The sequence below is a fragment of the Onychomys torridus genome, chromosome 22, assembly GCF_903995425.1.
Source record: "Onychomys torridus chromosome 22, mOncTor1.1, whole genome shotgun sequence".
NCBI lineage: Eukaryota > Metazoa > Chordata > Mammalia > Rodentia > Cricetidae > Onychomys > Onychomys torridus.
In genome coordinates this window covers 3,692,429-3,717,432 of record NC_050464.1, presented here as the reverse complement: position 1 = coordinate 3,717,432, position 25,004 = coordinate 3,692,429, and the positions used below count along the sequence as shown (strand labels likewise).

At 47.0% G+C, this 25,004-nt stretch overlaps 1 protein-coding gene and 1 pseudogene across 1 annotated transcript; both read left to right on the top strand.

The window, feature by feature from the left end:
• Window positions 1-222: 222 nt before the first annotated feature.
• Window positions 223-1,315, top strand: LOC118572767 (annotated as a pseudogene).
• Window positions 1,316-4,683: 3,368 nt separating this feature from the next.
• On the top strand, window positions 4,684-18,696 carry LOC118572147 (proteasome maturation protein). The gene is made up of 6 exons (XM_036171550.1): window positions 4,684-4,765; window positions 6,839-6,936; window positions 11,397-11,457; window positions 11,911-12,012; window positions 15,285-15,378; window positions 18,531-18,696. Exons 1-6 carry the CDS (start codon window positions 4,763-4,765, stop codon window positions 18,596-18,598), a joined length of 426 nt encoding a protein of 141 aa, XP_036027443.1. The 5' UTR covers window positions 4,684-4,762; the 3' UTR covers window positions 18,599-18,696.
• Window positions 18,697-25,004: the final 6,308 nt, after the last annotated feature.

The following is a 25,004-nucleotide window of genomic DNA, read 5'->3' as shown; positions in this document are numbered from 1 at the left end:
TCCAGCTTACAATGGAAAAAAAGCTACTCTACGACAGTAAAAATTCTAAAGCATAAAAATGAAATCGTGAGCAATTCTATATTGGACAAATAAACAAACATGTAAAGATTGAATGAGATCAACAGTCACAAATAGGCGACACAGAACTGAGTCAGCTGAAGTATAAAGTTGCTCTAAGTTGAGTTATCATCTCTCTAAGGCGGCACCCTGTAAGGACGAGCCATGTTCAGCTCCAGTGCCAAGATTATGAAACCCACTGGCCAGAAGCCTGTTGAGTCTGGCATCTCCAGTGCTGCTCAAGCTGGAGATGAACTCGGTTCTCAAGGCGCAGCCTTGGGAACTTAATCTCACCACGGCCAAGGAAATTGAAGTTGGTGGTGGCCTGAAAGCCATCATAATTTTTGTACCTGTTTCTCAGCTGAAGTCTTTCCAGAAAATCCAAGTCTGGCTGGTTGGTGAATTGTAGAAAAAGTTTAGTGGGAAGCATTCCGTCTTCATTGCTCAGAGGAGAATTCTGCCCAAGCCAACTCGGAGAAGCTGCCCAAAAAATAAGCAAAAGTGCCCCAGAAACCAGCAAAATCACCCCAGAAGTCAGCAAAAGTGTCCCCAGAAGCCACATCCTCACTGCAGTATGTGACGTCATCCTCAAGGACTTGGTCTACCCAAGTGAAACTGTGGGGAAGAGGGTCCATGTGTGTCAAGGACCAAGATGTCAGGATCCAAACATGAACCATGGAAAAGTACTAGCTAGGCCAGAGAACAAATTATAAGACCACTGCCCTTCCTCAGAGCAGTAACACCTGTTTACTAACCAGAGACTCCCAAAGATAAGAACATTCCACAGTCAGGTGCCATGACAATCAAACGTAAAGAGCATTCCATGGTCAGGTAGCCTAGCAACAGAACAAATGGCCCCTGACCTTAGTCGACATCTTGCAGTTGCACAATCTGCACATCTCCCACGTTCTGCACCCCTTCCATTTCCCTTCCCCTTCCCTCCTTCTTGCCCCCTCCCCTCCTATGCTATGTAAGCCTTGCGGAGGGAAATAAAATTTGCAGCTTGATCAGAATCCTGTCTTGCTGTCGTTTCTCGTGCCCCCTGTTCCTTTCATTCACTCCCACAGGTGGGTCGCCCCCCGTTGAAACCCCACTGGCTGGGGCACATATGAACCTGGATGGCAGCCAGCTCCTGAAGGTTCATTTAGACAAAGTCCCGCAGAACAACGTGGAGCACAAGGTCCAACCTTTTTCTGGTGTGTATAAGAAGCTCACAGGCAAGGATGTTAATTTTGAATTCCCAGAGTTCCAGTTGTGAAGAAAATGACCGAATAAAGTGTCATTCATGATTTTTAAGAGCAGCCTTATCTAGCCATGCAGGATACCTCCAAACTCTTTTTTTCTTTCTTTTTTTTTTTTTTTAAGCTTATGCTTTGTAATTGACCTACAAGATAAAGGGTTTCTGTATGGCCCTTTCATACGGCCTCTGTTTGGTTAATCCAGACCCCACCCTCTTGTCTCCCCGATCCTCCTATCTGTCAATCTAAGCATTCCCACCTTACCATCTCTTCCCTGCTTTCATATTACCACCCCCACTGTGTCTTTTAGTCATCCCTTCTCCAATGGCCCCTTTCTGGCTTGGATGTTTGCAATGTCCATAGTGGCCAAAAGAGGGTGTCAGATCCCCTGATGGAGTTACAGATGTTTGTGAGCCACCACCATGTGGGTGCTAGAAAGTGAATAGGTCTTTGGAAAGAGTAGCTGGTGCTCTTAACTGCAGAGTCATTATGCCAAAGACTTGCTTTGAGGGGGGTTCAGGTCCCAAAGAGGATGTGTGGAGTCACTGGGGGATGGGGGGTGGGTAATAGGGGTGAGGGGTACAGGACCCTGACACAACCTAAGGGTGAATCAGGATGGCTGCCAAGACAACCAAGGGGAATGGCAAGGACATGTATTGTTTAGGGTGGCATCTGGAGCCTCCTTTTTGAACAACACATAAAAAACGGTATCCCACATCTGGCAGTTGTCCACCAGAATTACACGAAGAGCTTTTTGGTGAGAAACCAAGTTGGAGGCTTCCTTCGGCAGGCTAGCTCTCCTAGTTCTTAATCTTACTGTGTGGGCCATTCCCCTTGTAACCCTCCCAAAGGGGAAGGTCCTGACCTATATCTTATTCTTTTCTCATTATACTGTACCATTCCGATTTCTCTGCACTTACTAACTGAACTCTTGCCCTTAATGGCCTCAGGCTCTGGATCTGGACTTTAGGTGTTTCATCCTTGGGATCAGGTGTGTCTAGTAAGTCTCTTAACTTTCCTGTTCTTGGTATAATTAGGCACAATGGGATTCCTGATCCTGTGGTGGCAGAGATTATTTTTCAAAGAATTATTTTACTTAGAGAGGCTACCATTGTACACACTTTTATCCTTTATCAAAGCCTGCACAAAATTCCCCAAAAGGGAAAGGCATTGATATTTGGGAGTCATTAGAAACGGAAGTAAAAAGGTGCTGGAGAAGCGTGGTTTGCAATGTTGGAATGCTGGGACTTTGTCAAGCAGCAAAGTGGCCCACACCATCATTCATTTTCTCCTGCCCCAAAACTGCAGCTTAAAAAAAATGGGAACCATGACCCATGCCTGTGGTCCCAGATTCAGGGACAGAGACAGGAGGATTAAGAGTGCACACTCATGCTCAGATACACAGTGAGCTTGTGGGCAATGTGGACTACTGAAAACATTTCAAAAACAGTCATTTAAGGTTTGTTGACTACACACACCAAGTGATATAGAATCAAGCCTGATATTTGCTGAGCATTTTTTTTCCCCCAGTACTGGACAATGGAACTATAAAAAAGAAAAGGAATTTCCTTGTACATGAGATGCTACAATTTTCCTGTTGTTGGTTGTTTTTGGTCTTTTGGGGGGCCTGCTACCCAGCTCCCAAATAAATCAAACATGGAGGCTTATTCTTAGTTATAAATGTTTGGCCTTAGCTTGGCTTGTTTCTTGCCAACTTTTCTTAACTTTAAATGATCCCATCTACCTTTTGCTTTTAGGCTTTTCCCTTTTCTTACATCTGTAATCTTACTTTCAGTCTTACTCCACGGCTAGCTGTGGCTGGGTGTCTGGTTCCTGGAGTCCTCCTTCTCTGGCTACTTCTCCTCTCCTCCCAGATTTCTCCTTCTATAATTCTCTCTGCCTGTCAGCCCTGCCTATCCAGCCTTGCCATTGGCCATTCAACTCACATTCAACTTCTGCCTCCCGAAAGCTGGGATTAAAGGCATGGGCCACCACCGCCAGGCTCAAGTTAATCTTTATTGTCAATTTGAGATGATTTAGAGTCACCTAACAGTTCTCCACCTGTGGATCTCAACCCCATTGAGGGAGTCACATCAGATACACAATTCCTAACAGTAGCAAAATTAGTTATGAAGTAGCAATGAAAATAATTTTATGGTGTGAGGGGGTCACCACAACATGAGGAACTGTATTAAAGGGTTGCAGCATCAGGAAGGTTGAGAACCACTGACGTAGGAGACATAGTCTGGGCATATCTGCAAGGTCATTTCTATAGTTTTAACTAAAAAGTATGTACCATGAGTCGGGGAACCACCATCCCATGGGCTGTGGTCCCAGATGGAATACCAAGGTTAAAGCCAGAGGACAACAGTGTTTATTTCTCTATGCTTCTGCCTGCAGCACCCAAGTGACCAGACCTCCTTTAGCTACCTGCCCTGCCTTATCCTCCATGCTGTACTGTAAATGCAAACCAGGGGCATGGAGAGATGGCTCAGTGGTTAAGAGCACCTGCTGCTCTCACAGAACCCACAGGGCGGCTCACGACCATCTATCTGAAACTCCAGTTCCAGATCCCCAGACTTGGGTTGGCAAATACTGCTTGCTACCCTTGTAAAGGAGTGTGAGGGCACCAGGCACACACGTGATGCACATACACACCGTCAACTAGACACATTTTAAAGATATTAGTAAGTTTAATGGAAAGATTTACGAAATGACCCATGTACAGCATGTTTATATGTAGTTCTAAGAGCCATTACAATATGCGTTTGCTATGATGACATTGACTTAAATTGTTTACACACATACCCATTCTATTGAAAAAAGGATTTAGTCCCAGGGAGCACAAGTCTTTGTGGTCTTCCCAGTGTGGCCGCATTCACTAAATATCCCTTTTTCTGCCTTCCGCTTTTAACTGGCTTATTGAGGTCGGGTGGCTGGGCTTGACTTGGGACAAAGATTATGACCCCACCCCGCCCCCAAGTTCAATAATACCCACACCCCTGACCCCTGGAGTCCATCGGCGGCTGTAGCTCAGCGACCACACTAGCTTGCTCCTTTCTTTGGGTTCTACACACACCAAGCCTTGGATCTTCGGCTTATAAAAATGTAAAAGCCTCTTGTCCGACTTTTGCTTCACCAGCAGAACTTTGGGCAAATCACGCCCGACCTCTTTGCATGGCCTCTGGGAAGTCTGTGCATCTGCACACGCCAATCCCGAACCGTCCACGCGAGCCCAGGCCCAGTGCACACCCTAGCTGCGTCCTTGGCCCTCGCTCCCCCGGGATCGCAAGCGTGGGAGCCCCGGCAAAGAGAGACTCCCTACTCCTCCCACGTCCTCTTTCCTTCCTGGCCGGACGGACGCACTTCCGGCGGATGTGGTGGGGGCTCGGCCCCGGAAACGGAAGTGAGCAGCTTGGCCGGCCGACTAGAGCGGGTTTAGAAGCTTTCGCAGAGCGGTTTCCAAGATGGTGAGTGAGCGCAAACGCCTGTGATCGCGGCGGGTGTCCGTGGCGCGGGCACGATCGCGGCTGCGCGGTCCTGGCGGGTGCCTGGTTCGAGGATGAGCCAGGCTGCGCGCTCTCGAAGGGTGTCTAGCGTGGGCATGACCGCGACTGCGCGCTCTCGGGTGGTGCCGCTTCCCGTGGGACCGCGCGCTTCGGTCCCCAGGGCCTCCCAGGCCTGCGCGCCCCTTCCCGCCAGTTGGCGCGGACGCACAGGGCCCCTCTGAAAGCCGACCCTTGAGTGGGTGCTGGGATACCGCTACTCTCCCTCGGGGTGACCGGAGCCCCCAAGCTCTGCCCTCGACGGCAGGTTGCGTTTATACAACTCAGCCTGGGTTTACAAATATCTCTCTCTGTGCCATGTGTTGGGGCGCTGTTGTTGCTCCTGGTTTGTCTGTATTGGTTAGTGCTTGGATTCCCTCTCTACCCTTCTGGCTCTCCCCTTTCCCACTTTCTGTTTCTCTTTGAGCAGACTCCTGAGTCACCATGGCACAGACCTGATACTCCTTGCAGCCCATCTGCCCACGCCCAGAAAGCTTGTGTTGGCCAACATTCCCGCCAACCTTTGCAAAGGAGTGTGAGAAACTCTTTGTAGACTTAGTTTTATCTGACACTGTACTAGGACCTTCAGAGTCCTGATAGTTTACAGATGGACGTTGGGAAGATGCCAACAGCAATTCTAGAGTGCATAGAGAAACTTTTTCCTTGGTCACCTTTCACTAAAGCAGCAGCAGAAGGAGAATGTAGGGTAGCGATGTCACTTAGCATTGGGAAAGCTATATTCATATGGGGCTGGTCCTGGAAGTCCCCTGGGCTGGCAGTCAGTCACTGAGTAGGTGACAGTGTGTTAGATTGCAGGTTCTCTTCCACCATGGCATCCTGGCAACAGTGTCAGCTCTTGCTTTGTCAACTCAGGACCCTGGACTTCTCAGATGTTAATGAAGCGTAGATGGGGGTCTTCAGCAGTTTTGGTGGTGAAGTTGAGTTTTTTTAGGGAAACCTTTGCTGTGTGAAATTGGGAGATTGGTAAGGCTCAAGCAAGACCGGGGTGGGGGTCTGTGTGTGCTGGTGATGCCCACTGCAAGCTGCCAGGTAAAATACTCAAATGAACTAAGTCTATCGAAAAGCTGCTTTCTCGGAAGTTAGTTCTAGACCAGTACTGGACACCAGGTTACCCACAGGCTTGCATTTTTTCTGTACCTGAGCAGATAGGGGTGTTAGATGTCAGGTGACAGTGTTCCAGTTCCATAGGTGCTGCTTTTAACTTCACAGCATTTCAATTAGGTGCATTTATTTTTACTTATAGTAACCAGTCCCTCCCCCTTTCTCTTAGTTCCTGTGCCCTCATTTTCCTAGGTGTCATGTCTTAATTCCGTCTTTTATTGTTCCTAGATCTGTCCTAAGGAGCGGTGCTCCCAGGTTTCTGTCCTCAGCCTCTTCACTGTGTTAAACACTGCATTAAACCTAAGGGGAGGTCTCTTTCCAGAGAAGTGAATCTGCTTGATCTTACCATAAACCTTCCAAGACTATCAATTTTAGGGCAGAACTTAGGTTTTTTTTTAAATATATGACTCCATCTTTGAATTTTGCCACTTCATTAATATGTTAGTCGGTCATCTCAGACTGGTTGTAGCTTGTTTACATAGTCATATCTTTATTTTTTTTTAAAGATTTATTTATTTATTATGTATACAGAAGAGGGCGCCAGATCTCATTACAGATGGTTGTGAGCCACCATGTGGTGCTGGGAATTGAACTCAGGACCTCTGGAAGAGCAGTCGGTGCTCTGAACCTCTGAGCCATATCTTCAGCCCCTATGTTTTTTTTGTTGGTTTTTTTTTTTTTTTTTTTTTTTTAATAAGCTTTCCCTGCTGGCAGTCAGCAGTCAGAGCAGGAGACCTTCTATCCCCAAAGGTGGATACCTGTGTACCTGTGGGCTGGCTGCCACAGTACGTAAGGCTCCATCTGTGTAGATCCCGGCTTCTTGGGGGCACTGACCTTACCTGTTGTCTTTAACTGCTGTGCTACTTTGTGTTGTAGAACGCCAGAGGCCTTGGGTCGCAGCTGAAGGACAGTATTCCAGTTACAGAGCTCTCGGCGAGTGGGCCTTTTGAGAGTCATGATCTCCTCCGCAAAGGGTATGTGGGGAGTTGTGGCTGCATCTTGCTCTAATGAATGCTTCTGTGGGCTCCTCTCGAGGGACTCTTTGAAAGGCTATGCATGTCTAGATTTGGGCTATAGTGCGTTACACACTCACATGGGGTGTGGAGAGGAAGAGGCCTATATGGTCTTTGCATTGGGATAAGTATCTCAACAGAGTAGGAGCCGTTCTCCTAGTGTGTGGCACCTTGAAGGAAGATGGGTAGGGTTCTGTGGGGTTTTCTGGTGAGGTGGCTGGTATTGGGGATTGAACCTAACGTGTCATAATGGAGGTAAGTGCTCCACTACTGGGATGGATAGCCCTAGCCCTTGATAGTAGTCTTTTTACTGCTCATGACTCAAAAGCCTTTGACCTCCTTACGCTACCAACTGCTGGAATAATTAACTTGTTAGGAAGACACTAGAATACCATTAAGAGGTGAACTAGAATACAGTTAAGATGATTAACACTGGCCTGGGTAAGTATGACTTGAGTTTAGATCCCCAGCACCCATGTAAAAACCAGGTCAGGCTAGCCAATTGATGAGCTCTTGTTCAGTGAGAGATCCTGCCTCAGAATATAAGGTGGAGAGCAACAGAAGAAAAACCTAATGTCAACTTCTGGCCTGCATGTGCACTTCCTGTATGCTGTGCACACACACACATGCACACACAAGTTCCTCTTAAAGTATGATGCACACCAAGGAAACAAGGCCTGCACACAGCAGGACTGATGCACATAATAACTCACAGAGACTGCAGTAGGCATAGGGCCTGCACAGGTCTAAGCTAGATGGGGTCCCAGTGCAGGAAGTAGACCAGAGCCCGCATCCCTAAGCCAGAAGCTGTCTCCAATGGATAACCCCTCAGAAAGGAAGGGGGCGTTTTCTTCAGTGGAGTAGGAGTGTGTATATAAACCACACTGGAGGGCAGGCCCCGTGCCCAGCCGCAGGCCCCAAGCCCAGCTGTAGACAGCCAACACAAAACAGACTTGGAATTTTGGAGGATTTTCCTTTGTTTGTTTGCTTCTTAATGCTTTGTCTGGGCTTTTTTTGTTTTAAACCTTACATGCCTTTTGCTTCTATATTATGGTTTGTGGTGGGTTTTGTGGGATTTCTGTATGTACAAATGTTTGTGTCTCTGCGTCTGTATGTGTGTCTGTGTGTCTCTCTGTATGTGTATCTCTCTGTGTGTCTCTGCGTCTGTATGTGTGTCTGTCTGTCTGTCTGTCTCTCTGTATGTGTATCTCTCTGTGTGTCTCTATGTCTGTATGTGTGTCTGTCTGTCTGTGTGTCTGTCTGTATCTCTCTGTGTGTCTCTACGTCTGTATGTCTGTCTGTCTCTCTGTATGTGTATCTCTCTGTGTCTCTGCGTCTGTATGTGTGTCTCTCTGTATGTGTATCTCTCTGTGTCTGCGTCTGTATGTGTGTCTGTCTGTCTGTATGTGTATCTCTCTGTGTCTCTACGTCTGTATGTGTGTCTGTCTGTCTGTGTGTCTGTCTGTCTGTGTGTCTGTCTGTATCTCTCTGTGTGTCTCTACGTCTGTATGTCTGTCTGTCTCTCTGTATGTGTATCTCTCTGTGTCTCTGCGTCTGTATGTGTCTCTCTGTATGTGTATCTCTCTGTGTCTCTGCATCTGTATGTGTGTCTGTCTGTCTGTCTGTGTGTCTTATGCCTTTTCTTTAGCTCCTTTTTTGGTTAGGCTAGTTTGTTTGTTTGTTGTTATTATTATTTACCTGTTTGTTTTCTAATGAGAAAGAAAGAAATGGCATGGATTTTGGTGGGTGGCGAGGTGAGGAGGGTTTGGGAGGAGTTAGGGAAGAGGAAATAGTGATCTTGTATGAAATAAGTCTGTTTTCAACAAAAATGAGAAAAGGAGGGAGAGAAAAGAGGATGCTATGCAGCGGCTGGCTGCCTGGTTTGGGTTCCAGCTCTGCTGACCCCTGGAAGCATGTCTCCTGTCGGGTTGTTTAATTGGTCAGTCCCAGTGTTCTCATGTATGGCGGGACTAACAGCCTCTCTTGCTGTGAGGAGTAAGGGAGATTTCCCTGGAAACAGTAAGTGCTTCCTGCTGTTAGTGAGCACCTGTGCTGCCTCTTCCCAGGCCCCTACCCCCACCCCCCCCCCCACCCCCACCCCCACCCCCACCCCCACCCCCACCCCCGTGCTCCTTCTGTAACTTCCTTGTGTTAAGGCGTGTTTCCGGTAGTCTGTCCTTGGCACGTCACTTTCTGCTCAGTCATACAAGATCAATAGGGCTTCCTGGAAATAGCCATAAATTCTAAGGTTTACATCTTCATTTGAATTCTGACTTTTCCTGCAGTAAAGTGCCATTCTAGTGCTGGGTTTGAGCACATATATACTCCCTTTTGGATTTGTAGTAGAAGACACAGGATATTGCCTCTTGAATTGGAGCTGTAATTTGATTTTAGTAAAATTAATAGGCAGAGGGCTGGAGAGATGGCTCAGCGGTTAAGAGCACTTGTTCTTACAGAGGACAGTTCCCAGCACCACATGGAGGCTCATAACCACCTGGAACTCCATTTCCAGGGGATCAAGTGCACTCTTCTGGCTTCTTTGGGAACCAGGCATGTACAAGGTGCACATACATACATGCTGGCAAACACCCACAGACAAAATAAAAATAAATAAAACTGTAAAGGAAATTAATAGGATAGCTGCCAACCAAATCCTGGTGAGTTTTTGCTTCAGCATGAAATGTTACTTCTTGCTGGGTGGTGGTAGTATACACTTTAATCCCAGCACTCGGGGGTGGGGGGGAGGTCAGAGGTAGAGTCAGGTGGATCTCTGAGTTCAAGGCCAGCCTGGTCTACAAAGTGCATTCCAGGATTGCCAGAGCTATGCAGTGAAACTGTGACCCGACAAACAAAAACAAAAAAAGTAATGTTGCCTCTTTTCTTCCAAATTAGCTAGTAAGACTACATCCACAGTGTCCGTGGTCTGTGTCTCTGATGACGTTCTGTCCACAGACAGTGTCCGTGGTCTGTGTCTCTGATGACGTTCTGTCCACAGTGTCCGTGGTCTGTCTCTGATGACGTTTTGTCCATAGTGTCCGTGGTCTGTCTCTGATGACGTTCTGTCCACAGTGTCCGTGGTCTGTCTCTGATGATGTTCTGTCCACAGACAGTGTCCGTGGTCTGTGTCTCTGATGACCTTCTGTCCACAGACAGTGTCCGTGGTCTGTCTCTGATGACGTTCTGTCCACAGACAGTGTCCGTGGTCTGTCTCTGATGATGTTCTGTCCACAGACAGTGTCCGTGGTCTGTGTCTCTGATGACCTTCTGTCCACAGACAGTGTCCGTGGTCTGTCTCTGATGACGTTCTGTCCATAGACAGTGCCCGTGGTCTGTCTCTGATGACCTTCTGTCCACAGACAGTGCCCAGTGAATGGCTGCTGCAGGGTCTTTCTGTCCCCAGACCCTGGCTTAGACAGTACTTAGCATGACAGTGACCACTGGTCTGGTCCTAGCTGTGGGTCCCTTAACCGTTTTTGACAGGTCTTCAGAAAAGAGGCAGTACATACTGAAGAGTCTTCTCTCTCCTGTCCCAGGAAAAGCATGTCCAAGTGGCAGTGACAGTAAGCGCATGCTGAGCAAATTCTTTAAAATGTTTTTATGAGAAGACTTTTTTTTTTTTTTTTTTTGAGCTGAGTACTGAACCCAGGGCCTTACGCTTGCTAGGTAAGCGCTCTACCACTGAGCTAAATCCCCAACCCTTACATGAGAACCCATGAAAGATATCAAAATAAAAATGAAACTCAGTGGACTAGTTAAATGTAAAAATGTGCAAAGCTTTACCGCAGTTTTTCGGTGGCATTACTATCAACATTGCAGTAGACAGAGGACGTGAGTTAGTGTCTGTGTCTGGAAGACCTCGCTGGTGATTGAAATCTCGAGTCCCGTTGTCTGTAGCAGGTGCGTTTCTACTCTGACTGTCTTCTTGTTCATAGTTCTATGTGTTTTTGTTTGCTTGTTTGTTGTTTTTTGAGACAGGGTTTCTCTGTGTAACAGTCCTGGCTGTCCTGGAACTCACTCTGTAGACCAGGCTGGCCTGGAACTCACTCTGTAGACCAGGCTGGCCTGGAACTCACTCTGTAGACCAGGCTGGCCTGGAACTCACAGAGGTCCGCCTGCCTCTGCCTCCATAGAGCTGGGATTAAAGTTCTGTGTATTTTAATGAAGATTTCTGTTCCTGTACTAAGCAGCACCATCACTACGAGAACAAGGTTCTCACCTCCAGAAAACTCCCTGGCACACTACTGTTGCGTAATCAAAGCCTTTGGGGTGTTGGTGGGGCTCATGCCCTGGGCCTCATGCTGGCTGATGCTCACCCACTGAGCCCACCCCATGCCCAACACTACAGTTACACCTGCAGCTTTGAGCTGTGGTAGAGAATGATGTGGAATCTCCTGTTAAATAGTTGGGTTTTCTCCCTTTAGGTTTTCTTCTGTGAAAAATGAACTTTTGCCCAGTCACCCTCTTGAATTATCAGAAAAAAATGTGAGTATGTTACCTATGTCTTTCTTTTTTATCCTTGCTAGGAAATAGAAGTAGGTATGGGCACTTGTTTGAGTCCACGTGAGAAGACCTTTGGGGTAACTTTTCTGGATGAGGGACGGGAGACAGGCAGATCCCTGGTACTCACTGGTCGACCTACTGAATTCGTAGGCTCCGGGTTCAGTGAGAGACCATGTCTCAAAAAATAAGATGGGGAACTGTTGTCGAAGAGACCTGGAGTTGACCTCTGGCCTCATTGTGCGGGCTTACATCTCCATGAACACATGTGCACACCACATGTGCACACACTCACACAGGTGGACAGACGGGAACGTTACGGGATTTATCCGGGAGAGATTAGCAGATGCACTTTGTTCCGGTTCCAGTGTCGTGCTTGCAGACTGGCGTTGGGGCATCTGTGACAAGCACTGGGGTTACACTGCTCTGTCCCTCTAGTTCCAGCTCAACCAAGACAAGATGAACTTTTCCACCCTGAGGAACATCCAGGGTCTGTTTGCCCCCCTGAAGTTACAGATGGAGTTCAAGGCAGTGCAGCAGGTGGGTGTCCTGGTGGGCTGGCGCTTTCGTGACGGCTGTCTAGACGTTGCTTGCCTTGGTCCCTCACAGCCTGGTCTGCTTCTCTGTCACGTGTGACCCTGCTTCCTACTTCCTGGAGGAAGACTTGTTAGATGGCGGATGTCTTCATGTCACAGACACAGTGTCTGAAGATGTAGCTGTCTCTGTGTTCCTCTGCCCTCTGGGTTACCTGTTGCTTAAGGAGTCACTGTGTGTAGATGTCCTGCTGCCTGTGAGAACTGTCCCCTGCTGCCTGTGTTCTGGGTTCCACTGAATCACACTACCTCCAGGATCTACTGCCCGTTGTCAGCAGACACCTCTGGCTTCTCTTTCTGCATGCTTTGGCTCATCAGTGGCAGTTACACATGTTCAAATCCCATCTTAAAAATTATATTGATCCCTAATTAATTGATTAGTTTTGAGATAGAGTCTCACCGTGTAACTCTAACTGGCCTGGAACTTGCTTTGTAGACCTTGCTGGCCTTGAACTCCCAGAGATCTGCCTGCCTGTGCCTGCTGTGTGCTTCGGTTAAAGGAGTGTGTCCTCACTCCTCATGCTGATGTCTTGTCTCTCGTTGGCTTCTACAGGTTCAGCTGCTGGAAGCCTTTGTTTCCTGTGTCTGTTCATTTGTTTCCTCTTCCTCTGTGCCCATGTCTTCCGGCTCCTTAACAGTGCAGACGTCTTCTCATCCCATTTTTACTTGAACCTGTGGCATTTAACCCCATAGCTCCTTCCTTCCCCTATGATTTTTGAAGACTTGAACCCACGTCCAGCTGTGTGTGGTTGCTTTGGGCTGTTCTCTGAAGTGCCCCTCTCTGCTCTTCCCTCTCTGTTCCCTGCCTGCCCTCTGTTGCTCATGTGCTGCTGACTGTAGTTGTTCTGACCTGTGAACCTATAGCTTCTCTGGTTGGAAGGCCCACAGGCATCTGGATTTCACTTGGGCCGGGCAGAGTAACTAGTCATTCCCACGTCCTGATGGGGAGCAGGCTTCTGCCTGAGGTAGCCATTGGAGCATTAGCCTTGGTGGCCTCCATCACGGCCCGATGTCTGGTCCTTACTAGATCTGCCCACTGTTCCCCTGCAGTGACTGTTACCTGCTCCTCTCAGCCCTCTGTTCTCCACCCAGAGAGCCTGGAAAACAGACCTCACTGTGTGCGTGCCTCACTGTGTCCTCCGGAAAAAATCCAGCCTGCCTGATGGATTGGCTTCCTGCTTCCTACTTTGGGCTTTCATGCATTTGTTTCCTGCTCCCATGGCTTCCTTTCTGTGGCCTGCTAAACCTGAGTCTTGTGGTCTGTGCTGTGAGTGCCATCGATTTTATAGGCTGTGGTTTAACTACTGCTTTGCAAGAAGGTGGCTCTGACATGGCTTTAAGTGAGAATGGCTTGACTCTCAGTGTGGACTGCACCATGTGATCAACACTCAAGAGTAACATTCTGAAGCACATTTGATGTTTAAGGCTTATTTAGTCTTACTTTACGTGTGTGCGTGTTTGCGTATATGTCTGTGAACTGTGTGTGTAGTGATCACAGGGGCCAGATCCCCTGGGAACTGAGTTAGAAGCTGTTCTGAGCCTCCATATAGATTCTGAGCCTGGTATCCCTGGGAGAGCAGCCAGTGCTCTTCACTGAGCCAGCTCTCAGCTCCTTGCTGCTGTGAAATGGACAGGCAGTCAGAACAGCACAGGCTGTTCTCAAGAGTCCGGCAAACAGTGTTTGCACAGAACTGTTAGCGTCCTTCCCTAGTTCCTGTCTGCCTTGGGTAGGGACACATAGTAAAATGGGTGGCCTGAGCTTTTAGTACCCCTTTGTCGGAAGGCTTTGCTTAGTGAGGGAGCCGTTTCCCATCCCTTCCTGTGTTTTGCAAGCCCTGCTTTGCACGGTTGTCTCTGCACTCACTGTCTCTCAGACCCTTTGCTCTCTTTTCCATTTACAGCGTCTTCCTCCTCCTCCTCCTCCTCCTCCTCCTCCTCTTTTCTGCGCGTCCTCTCTCTTGGTTTTGAATGACGTCTTTCACATTGTAAAGACCAAGCAGCACTGTAGGCTGTTGGCAATGGAGGAGTGTCTTCCCTCAGTGGAGAGGGCGGGTCTCCCTATAAGCGCCTCTGCACGTGGTGCTGGGTTTCAGTCCTAGCATCATTCACTGCTGACTACCTCGGCCTCTTGGTAAAGTATGCCATGATCTGCAGCAGGACTGGAGCCTGAGTTTGGCCCCATTTGAGTGTGCTGAGCGCCGCCTGTGGTGGCAGTGTACAGGCTTTGCAGCACACCCCCTCTGGGTCCGGTCTCAGTACGAAGCTATGTGACTGGGCCAGTGATAGTCAGAATGGGAATCCAGAGGCTTCTCCCACACAGCCCGTGCTCTCGCCAATGCTTCACGCGGTTAGCAGTCTGCACCTGCCTTTAGTGTGTGGCAAGAGGTCACATTGGCTTACAAGCCTCCTAGCTGAGCTTGGCCTGCATTTCCAGTTCCCACTGTGGTTGAAAAGGTTATGTTTACCTTTGTTCTAAGCAATGCAGAACAGCATGGAAATGCTCACTCACCTCAGACTCCTCAGGAACCTGGTCTCTCTGTGCTGAGTAAGGTGTGGTGTTAGGCTCTGGGAGTTTGCTTTGTTTTTCAACACATGTAATGAATCTTTCTCTGTCTCGCCAGCTCCCAAATAATGGCACGGAGACTTCTTATTCATTACGAAAGCTCGGCCTCAGCTTAGCTTGTTTCTAACTAGTTCTTAGAACTTAAGGTAACCCATTTCTGTTCATCTACATGCTGCCACGTGGCTCATGGCTTTTACCTCTCCTCCTTCATGCCTTGCTTCCTCTGCGTCTGGCTGGCAACTCGCCCTTTCTTCTTCCCAGAGCTCGATCTGCCCGGAAGTCCCACCTATACCTCCTGCCTAGCTATTGGCCATTCAGCTCTTTATTACACCAATCAGCAATCCATTTTCACACAGTGTACAAATATCCCACAACAATCACTTGGTATCTGCTAAAGTTTTCCCGAACAGAGGTAGACGTGGTGGGTTAGTTAGTAGTAGTAAACACAGGCAGATATGGCAGGTTACTAAGCTAGTAAAAGTTACTGTTCCAGTGCCAACACATTTTAAAACTCGGTCTGTACCTAAAATGTGAATTATTTTTCCCCACTGGCTAAATTGCCAGTAAATTTTCAAATAAAGGGTGGAAGAGCAGGGGATTATGGCACGCAGTCTACCTTCCCTCGGTTTTTCTAAGGCTGCCCTTTTCTCCCCCAGGTTCAGCGTCTTCCATTCCTTCCAAGCTCAAACCTGTCCCTGGATATTTTGAGGGGTAATGATGAGACCATTGGTTTTGAGGATATTCTTAATGGTGAGTGACATCAACACTTATGGACCCTAAACTGAACAAGGTGACAGCAGTCATTGTCCCCAGGGAAATCAGGCTGGTCAGGCATTTGTATTTATTCATGGCCCTAATATAAGACTTAATGGTACCAACTCCAGGGTTTGTTGTTCTGAGTTCATGCCTTTCAGTCAGTGTAACTCGTTCCTTGTCCAGAGGAAGGCTGATGTCAGTACTGTCCTGGGTGCTCCATCAGTGGCGTGTGTGTCTGTGGGACTGGTTTTCATGTAACGGAAGGAGTCGGGTAAAAAACGTCCTTTAAAACTTAAACCCACCCCTGTCCGTCCCGTCCACCCCGTCCAGTAATCTGTGTGCTGAGGTGGGAAGTGAGGGGGAAGGAAGAGCCTGCCATTCTTTACCACGTTCTCCCGGGAGTGGTATTGTGGCTGAGGTGGGGGACTTCTGAGTAAGAGCCGTGCATGCAGGCAGCATCCTGTGCTTCTTCCAGACCCGCCCTGTGCACAGCCTGGTCCACCCCAGAGTGCCAGGGAAGTGGAGAACCAGCAAAGCTGCACCACATTTGTTTCGCTGATACCTGAGGGGACTTTACGAATGCTGGAAAACCTGGTGTTCCTAGGCACACTCAGACCACTCAGACAACATTTTGGTCCATTTATTCTTAGCTTTAAATGAAAATTAATAAGTTATAAAATTAACTTGTATAAAAATCTTTGTACTTACATGTAAAAAAAAAAAAAAGGCAGGGAGTTTTGAGCCTTAATTCAGTGACATATTAAGGCTCTGGCAAAACTGATTTTTTTACTCTGAATACAAAACAGTGAGCCTTGGCTGTCCTCAGCTGAGGAGCTGCATGTTGAGCTAAAGCCGGAAAGGGTGGACTGTGACACATTTGGGGAATTTAAGTCATAGTGGGCTGGGAGGGACAAGGGACTGGGGAGTAATGCAAGGTTGATTTCTCAGATCAAACTAGAGGGAAGCTTCAGGAGGCTAGAGAATATAGACTCGAGATCTGACAGCTAAGGCTAGTGAAGGATTGAGCTAGCTGCTCTGGAGCAAGCTGACAGGTTAGCCTGCTGCGGGTTTCTGGATGAAGAAGAGACGGGGACTTCCTGATGGCAGATGGTCCCTGAACTGCACTTCCTGCAGTGAAGAGAGGGTCAGGTGATACTTTTGTATTTGGTGTTTTGTTCCTGAAGGGACCTCATGTCCACGGCTCCTCCGTCTTAAGTTGGGCGTTAAAGCTGCTTGTTGTGGGCATCTCTGTCTTTGGGGATGCTGCAGGCTCATGAGAGGCAGAGCATGCACAGGACCACTTGAAGCTCTGAGGTGTAATCATTGCAGTCAGGTCACTTTTGAGTTCCGTGTGTCAAGCATGAAGGTCATTGTCAGTCTGTACGCTGATGTAGACTCTGGTGTTTGGTAGTGTGACGTGTGGTGCTTGTTTCAGGGTTCACAGTGTGTGGGACTGGCTCGTAGAGTTCTGGAAACCAGTAGGAAGCAGCATGGAGTCAGGTGGGGTTGAAAAGCCAGTAGGGCCGGACAAAGCAGGACCCACAGACCACAGACGGACATTGGGTGCTTACTCAGAATGCATGCAAAGCCATTTCTTCATCTTAGGAAGAGCTCTGATGTCACATAATTTCATGTCTCAGAAGATCCTGAAATGAGCTTGAGAACATCTTTTTTATGTTCATTCTCTGCATCTCTCTGTGAGGTAGAAGTTAGCTGCAAAGGTCCCCCATTGAGGGAGCTCATGACCACCGTGGTGAGACCACGATAGTGCACTTGGGGTGGTGTTCCTTGGTTGGGAACTGTGTGTGCATAGATGGGGTAGCTGAGGACTACCATGGTGTCTCACCCTGCGATGCATTAATTCATTGGGTAGCACTTCCTTGATGAGCAAGAACAAGTCTTTGTTGTTCATCAGTGAGTGACCGCCGGCACACTCACTGCTCCCCTCACCCTACACCCTGCCCGGGCTGCAGCTTGGTCTCCTTCGGGAGTGTTGGCTAACTCAGTTATGCACATTTTATGACAGCACCAGGAAAGTTAAAACTGGGCTTTTCGAAGTGCCCTCATCCCTTTACAGTGAGTGAACTTCAGTTCCAGGGAAGGCCTCTAGTGTCTTGTGGGAGCTCAGGCACATCTCCTAACTTGCGGGCTGATGCCTTGCTGCTGGGTGCTTCCTGTTTTAGCAAGAGTGATGACACACTCTTGGAGTCAGTGCTTTCCGAGGTGGAGCTGAAAGTTAACTAAAGAGCATACTCAAACACCACTGCTTCCCAAAGCCCCCTTTGCTCCCACATCCCTGAGTTCAATTCCCAGCACCCACGTGGCCGATCACAGCTGTCAGTCACTCCAGCTCCAGGGGATCTGATACCCTCACACAGACATACATGCAGGGGTAATACCAATGCACATAAAAGAAATCATTAAAAAAAAAATTTGCCATGTAAATAGCTCTTAGTGAGGTGAAAAGCCACCAGAAGCACCAGACTTTGGGGAAAACTGTTCTTTCTTTTTTAAAGATGTATTTATAGCTGGGCTGTGGTGGCACGCACCTTTAATCCTAGCATTCAAGAGGCAGAGGCAGGAGAATATCTGTGAGTTCAAGGCCAGCCTGGTCTACAGAGCAAGTTCTAGGACAGCCAGGGCTACACAGAGAAACCCTGTCCAAAAAAAAAAAAAGGTTTATATGCATTGGTGTTTTGCCTACATGTATGTCTGTGTGATGAGGGTGCCAGACCCCCTTCAGTGGGAGTTACAGACAGTTCTGAGCCTCCATGTGGGTTCTGGGAATTGAACCTGGGTCCCCCGGAAGGGTAGCTGGTGTTCTTAACTGCTGAACCATCTCTCCAGCCCTGTTCTTTTCTTTTTAAGTCACTTATATTGAGATAGGATTGATATGCTATTGGATGGATCCATTTTTAGGTGGACAGTTCTGTCCTTTACAAAAAATACGTGTAGCTGGGTCCCCTCAATCAAGATATAGAATTGTTCTATTGCACACCGCAAGTTCCCTTGGCCCCTTGGCAGTCCGGTCCGCTCCAGCCTCAAACAGCCTGCCTGTTGTCACACTGGGTTGGTTTTGACTCTCACAGATGCTCATATGCTGACCCCGGAACTTACCTTCTGAATCTGCTTTTGTTTCTTTGCAGATCCATCACAGAGTGAACTGATGGGCGAGCCACACTTGATGGTGGAGTACAGGCTGGGTTTGCTGTAGAGCAGGCGCTGCGCAGGAACCACAGAAGCGCACTGTAGAGCTGCCTCCTACAGTCTGACTGGTGTACACATTAAAGTCCTCACAAGACTGCTCAGTCATTTGCAAGTGTTGGCTCTTTAGTTTTGGGTTGTGAGTTGGTTGAAAGCCTCGAGGTGGGTTCTGAGCTCTGAGGTTACAGCAAAGCCCAGGTTCCTGGGTTCTGAAAACATGTTTCTCCTAAATGTTACAAACTCCACAGCTTCCAGTTCAGCCTGCTTTCTCCTCTTTCTGTAAACTTAATTTTAGGTAGAGTTTTTGTTGTGGTTGTTGTTGTTTTTGAGACAGAGTCCCTGGTTATCTAACTCAGGCTGGCCTGGGAACTCCCTCTGTAGACCAGGCTGGCCTCAAGCCCACAGGGATCCTCCTGTCTGCCTCCCAAGTGCTGAGATTAAAGGCGTGAGCCACCACTGGCTCAATATTAGCATTTGAGCCTACGGTGTTCCCAGGGGCCTCCTTCACATTTGTGATCAGGTTTGGTGGCAGCACCCGGGACCAAGCGCAGCCCTGCCCTGTAGGATGGCACTTAGAGTTATAGCTAAGTGAAATTCTTTCATGTTGAAAAGTTCAAGTTCAGAGATTTGGTCTTTTTATATGAGAAATTAGATACAGCAACCAGGGCATGGAGATTGAACTATTGTCTTTCACAGATTTACTTTGTTTTTTAGATTACCAAGCAATGTTCTGTTGAAGAAAAGTATGCCGCTTAAGTTACATATTAAGATACAGACTTGTTTTTAAGTTATTATAATATTCCTATTATACATCTATGTATAATTCTATACTACTTTACTTAAATATATTTTCAACATGATGGTTCTTAAGAATGTTGTTCATGGACCTGGTCTATAAAAACTAGTGGCAGCACACACCTTTAATCATAGCACCAGGGAGGCAGAGGCAGGGGGATCTCTGAGTTTGAGGCCAGCCTGGTGTGTATGTAGGTCCAGACCAGCCAGAGGTACAGTGAGACCTTGTCTCAAAACAACTCCCTCCCCCACCCACCCTCCCGAATTTTTCAGAACATTTAGTAAATGGACCGTTTTTTTTTTTCACTAGTTCTGACATATTTTGGTCATTGACTTTTTAGGAATACAATGTCTGCAGGTAGTTTGGGTGTCAACTTTTAGTCTGGGCTGCTGCTGCCATTAATGGATGAAAGGGGCACGCAGCTGGACGTGTGCAGTGCACGAGATGTGTCAGTGTGTGGTCAAACGACACAAAGAATTTCTTGGTTTTTGTTTATTTTTCAAGACAGGGTTTCTCTGTAGCTCTGGCTGTACTGCAACTCACTCTGTAGACCAGGCTGGACTGGAACTCGGAGATCTGCCTGCCTCTGCCTCCCAAGTGCTGGGGTTAAAGGCGTGCGTTGCCACTGCCGCCAGGCTCACCTCTGCATTATGAGACTCCCCGTTTATATTAAAATGGTGGCCTTCTGTGTCCTAAGAAAGCTGCTGATGAATAGTCTAAAGCTGAGAAGCAAAGCGGGCTGGTGGTTCCCAGTCTAGAGTCCGCGGTGCTTGTTTGGAGTTGGGAAGTCATTTGGGTTCCCTGAAATTCGCATATCCCTCTGCAGTTTTCCTCGTGGATGCTCTGTCGGTGTTGGAGAATGGTTTCCTGGTGTCCTTGCCACCATTGTGCTTCTGAGTTACAGGAAGGTTCCAGATCTGCTGGAAAAGGGCTCTGAACTCAGTACTTCCAACACCAAGTGATTCTCTGGCATACACTCACAGGCTGTCCTGTAATTCCAATCTGTTTTGAGTGTTGACAAGGAGTTAGGGCCAGGTAAGGGCTCTGTCCTACAGCACTGCCCCAAGTCAGGCATCAATCATGGGTACTCCCTGTGAGTCATGCTAACGACAGACCAGGTACAAATGGTTTCCTATGCCCCCTCAGGTTCAGTGACTTGCAAGCAGAGCTCACAATACTGTTGTTTGCTAAAAAGGATATCCTGAAGGATGGATGAACAGCCAGGAGGAAGAGGCTGAGAGCATTAGTTGCTCCTGAGGGATTTCCTTTGTAGCTCATTATTAACTCACAGCCCCTCTCCCTCAGGGGAATTGAGGTTGGGGGAGGGAGGAGGACCACAGTATTAGTATTTGATTGAAATTCATCATAACACAGGGGACAAAGGAGAAGCATAAGCATACATAGTAGGGTTATGACCAGGAGTTGGGTTTTAACACATGGACTGGGGGTTTAGCACACAGCGTTTGCCTGGACCATATACACGTGTTCACTGCTGCCTCCAGAAGTGCAAATAGGCTTGCTGCCTTTTCATTAGTCCCTATGCAGTGGGTGTGGCCCCCCTTTATTTTTATCGGGGGTCATGCCAACCACCTCTGACATCTTCAAGGAAAGAAACAGTGTTTCTAGAAAAAACAGTGCAGTTGTGCACAGGAACTCTGGAGCATGAACAGGCGGCCTGTGCAAACTCAAGTCAAAATCCTGGTGTGGAGGTAGGTGGGGTGTGGCCATGAAACCACCACTAGCTCAGTAGCTGGTGGCCTTTGATAGCTGCTGGGAGAGGGATTCCCTTTCTTTAAACGTACAACCCCTGCTAGGAGTACCACGCTCCAGGGCAGACCCCACTCCCAAGAGTAGCTGGGTAACATTGAACTCCAAGGGTATAAAGCAAGCAAACAAGTCTGAAGTTGGTTGGGTAGAGAGGTAAGGGTGGAGACAGTAGGTCTGGGGAGGAATTTTGGGGTGTTGAATTTGATGGAAATATACTGCATAAAGTTCTCAAAAACATCTTTTATTACTATTATGTGTGTACCACAGCATCTGTATGGAGGTCAGAGACAACGTGTAGGAGTCAGTTCCTCCTACCATTTGGGTCTTGGTGGCAAGCACCTTTACCTGAGGAGCCATTTTGCCAGCCCTGAGTTAGTTTCAAAAGTAAATTGCAAGATCCCATTGGGGGGTCTACTGAATTTAGATATCCAGAGCAAGGCATTTAGTGATCCATTAGTCCTTTGGTCCATGGAGACCCACTCCAGGACCTCTAGTGGATGTCTGAAACTGTAGATATTACCTAACTCTGTTTTCCCCCAAAAACTATGCCTGTGATAATTAATTAATTTACAAATTAAAGATTCTTAATTTACAAAGTAAAAAGGTCAAAAGCAATAGCTGTTACAGCTATTAGATGGTAATAAACTAAAGCAATCTCTGTCGTGGAATAAAATCTTGTGACTGGGTCTCAAGGCAAGACATTCCTATTTTTGGACTTTGACTATAGGTAACAAGCTATTGAGCTAAAATGATGCTGTAGAGAGATGGATGAAAAGATGGTGAAGAAGGTGGTTGTACATTGTGATGTGAGTGTTGGGTGGTCATATACTGGGAACAAGAGCCTATTCAGGAGATGAGACAACCCACCTTTTTCTATACTGCTGAACCCAAGGAGCATTTTCCTTTGATATGTATGAGTGTTTACCTGTATGTATATATGTATATGCACCATGTGTGTGCAGTATCTGAGAAGAGAGTGATGGATCCCTTGCACCAAGTTACAGATGGTTATGACCATAGGGTTGTGAACATAGGGTACAGGGAATTGAACCCAGGTCCTCTTAACCGCTGAGCCATCTCATCAGCCCCTGTTTTTTGAGATAGGGTTTCTCTGCATAGCCCTGGCTGTTCTAGAATTCACTCTGTAGCCCAGGCTGGCCTGGAAATCACAGAGATCCACCCACCTCTGCCTCTTGAGTGCTAGGATTAAAGGCTTGCACCACTACCACCAGCTCCTTGTAAAATTTGTACTATTTATGTATTGACACATTTTAAGATGGTAGGTTTGATCATAACATTTGATGCAGTGTCTCAATGTCCTTCATATTCTTGTCTTGTCCCCTCCTCCCCCTGCCTACAATCAAATACTTCATCTTTTTCACATGTAAATATAGAGTCCATACATGGAAGAAAATATATTTGTCTCTCTCATGTTTCCCAGCTCCATTAACACCCCTACCCCAACTCTTCTACTTTCACTGAGAACTCCATTTCCATCTGAGTATATTCCCCCACTCCATCAACTCTATCTCTCTCTAACCTTAGCACCATATTCAATGCCTCCAGACAGACATGTTGGAACTGGCTGCATTTACTCATGATCTATTTTTGACCCTAGACTAGCAGTTGAATTCCTCAAAATACTACACTCAAAGTAGGTTTCTGCTCATCCAAGAAGCTACCTATTGACCCTTAACTATATTAAGATGATCCTGTAGAGGGCTGGAACACTGGCTCAGTGGTTAGAGCACTGGCTGCTATTCCAGAGGACCTGGGTTCAGTTCCAAGCAACACATGGCAAAACTCTTAACTCCAATTCTGGGGATCCAACACCCTCACACAGACATACATACATGCAGGCAAAAACCAATGCACATAAAATAATAAATTTTAAGAAATAAAGATGAGAGTTGTGACTTAAAATCATGTCTAGTCTTGAAAACAGGTAGTTAGTGCGGACTGCTCAGGTGAGGACAGCTAAGGTTGTACAGATGCATTTTTGCCCATTTGCAGCATTGGGATCCAGTACAGGGTCTAGCACCCGGTAGGCAAGTGTCTTGCCAGTGAGCACACCCCCATCCCTGCTGATGCGGTTTTCGTAGGCTCTTCACGCTGTTCATTGTGCAGTTCTTGTTTTTGGATATGAGCATGCACACCTTAGCAGTGACGACACTTCTTATCTACTGCTGTAGTAGAATGATCACAGTCCATGTCCCTGCGACTTCCCTTCCTCGTCTGTCACGTGTGGGAAGTGACTAAGACTATGACAGGCTGACAGAGAATGGACTTTGTAAACCATAAAGTGCTTTTTCTCAGATTATAGGAAACATCATGGCATCTGTGTCATCACACATAACTCTGAAATATGGTAGAGGAGTTGATGGAGAAGGAAAGGCGAAGAGGTTCTTTGTTTTTGATGTTTAGTTTGTTCTTGTTTTCTTTTGTGGGGCTGCGCTGTAGGGGTGAAGGGAGGATATGGGGGAACTGGGAGGTGCTGACAGTGTGTGTTCAAATTGGACAAGCAGGACACAAAAGAAAGTGGCTGCTGAACTTTGCCAAGACAAGGTAGGACAGTCCTTTAGACTATTCTGCTAAAAAGACGAGTCTGTCAAATATGCTAGGCCAGTGGGCTGAAGATGGATGCCCCAATGTTACAGAGAAAACTTGGGTGACTATTCAGGCAGCCACTGTCTCTGTCATTTCTCACATTTTTTAGAAGTTGCTTGCTTTCACTTCCTGCTTACTCAGGTAGTATTATATCCTTTTCAGGTCTCTGATGGAATGAAGACGTTATAGTTTTCCTTGTTACCAGATTCAGAAAAGAAATTCACTAAAGAGTTATAAAGTAAGCCGGGTAGTGGTGGTGCATGCCTTTAATCCCAGCACTGGGGAGGCAGAGCCAGGCGGATCTCTGTGAGTTCAAGGCCAGCCTGGTCTACAGAGTGAGTTCCAGGAAGGGCGCAAAGCTACATAGAGAAACCCTGTCTTGAAAAACCAAAAAAAAAAAAAAGAGTTACAAAGTGTATAAGGTTGAGAGACATTAAAAGATAGTTTTGGCACTGCAAATTAGAATAGAAAGTAAATTAGGTATAAACTTCTGGACTCACCAAGATAGGATAGATATGGAATATTTTCTCTGAATTTGTCAATTGTCAATGGACTAGACATTGTTAATGTAATTATTGCTTGTATATATATTATATATAGTTATTGTACTTACTGTATTTAGTTTTTCTTATATGAATTATTACATTCTTTTTTATTTTAGACAAAAAGGGAGAAATATGGTGATATTTTGTTTGTGCTCTAACAAATAAAGCTTGCCTGGAGATCAAAGTGCAGAGCTAGCTACTAGAGGCCAGGCAGTGGTGGCGCACACCTTCAATCAAAGCACTTGGGAGGAGGAAATAGGAAGTGATACAGCTGAGCAGAGAGAGGAAGTGATAAGGCGGGGTAGAGACAGGAGCTCTGCCCCTTCAGTCTGAGGATTCCTGGAGGTAAGAAGTTTCTAGTGGCTGCTGCTCTGTTCTTTCAGCTTTCACCCTGATAGCTGACTCTGGGTTTTTATTATAAAGACCAATTAGAATTTGTACTACAGGTAGATGAGTGGAATTGGGGTGCATGATGTGGAGTTCCCAAATAATCAATAAAGAAGTTAAATTTTTAAAAAAAAAAAAAAAAAAGCAAAATATGGTAAAAGGGCTGGAGATAGAGCTCAGTCAGTAAAAGTGCTTGCTTTGCCAACAGGAAACCCTGAGTTCAATCCCTCAGAACTCATAGTAAAAACCAGCTTGGCAGTGTGACTTGGAGTCCCAGCTCTGGGGAGGTGGAGACTCACTGGCCAGCCAGCCCA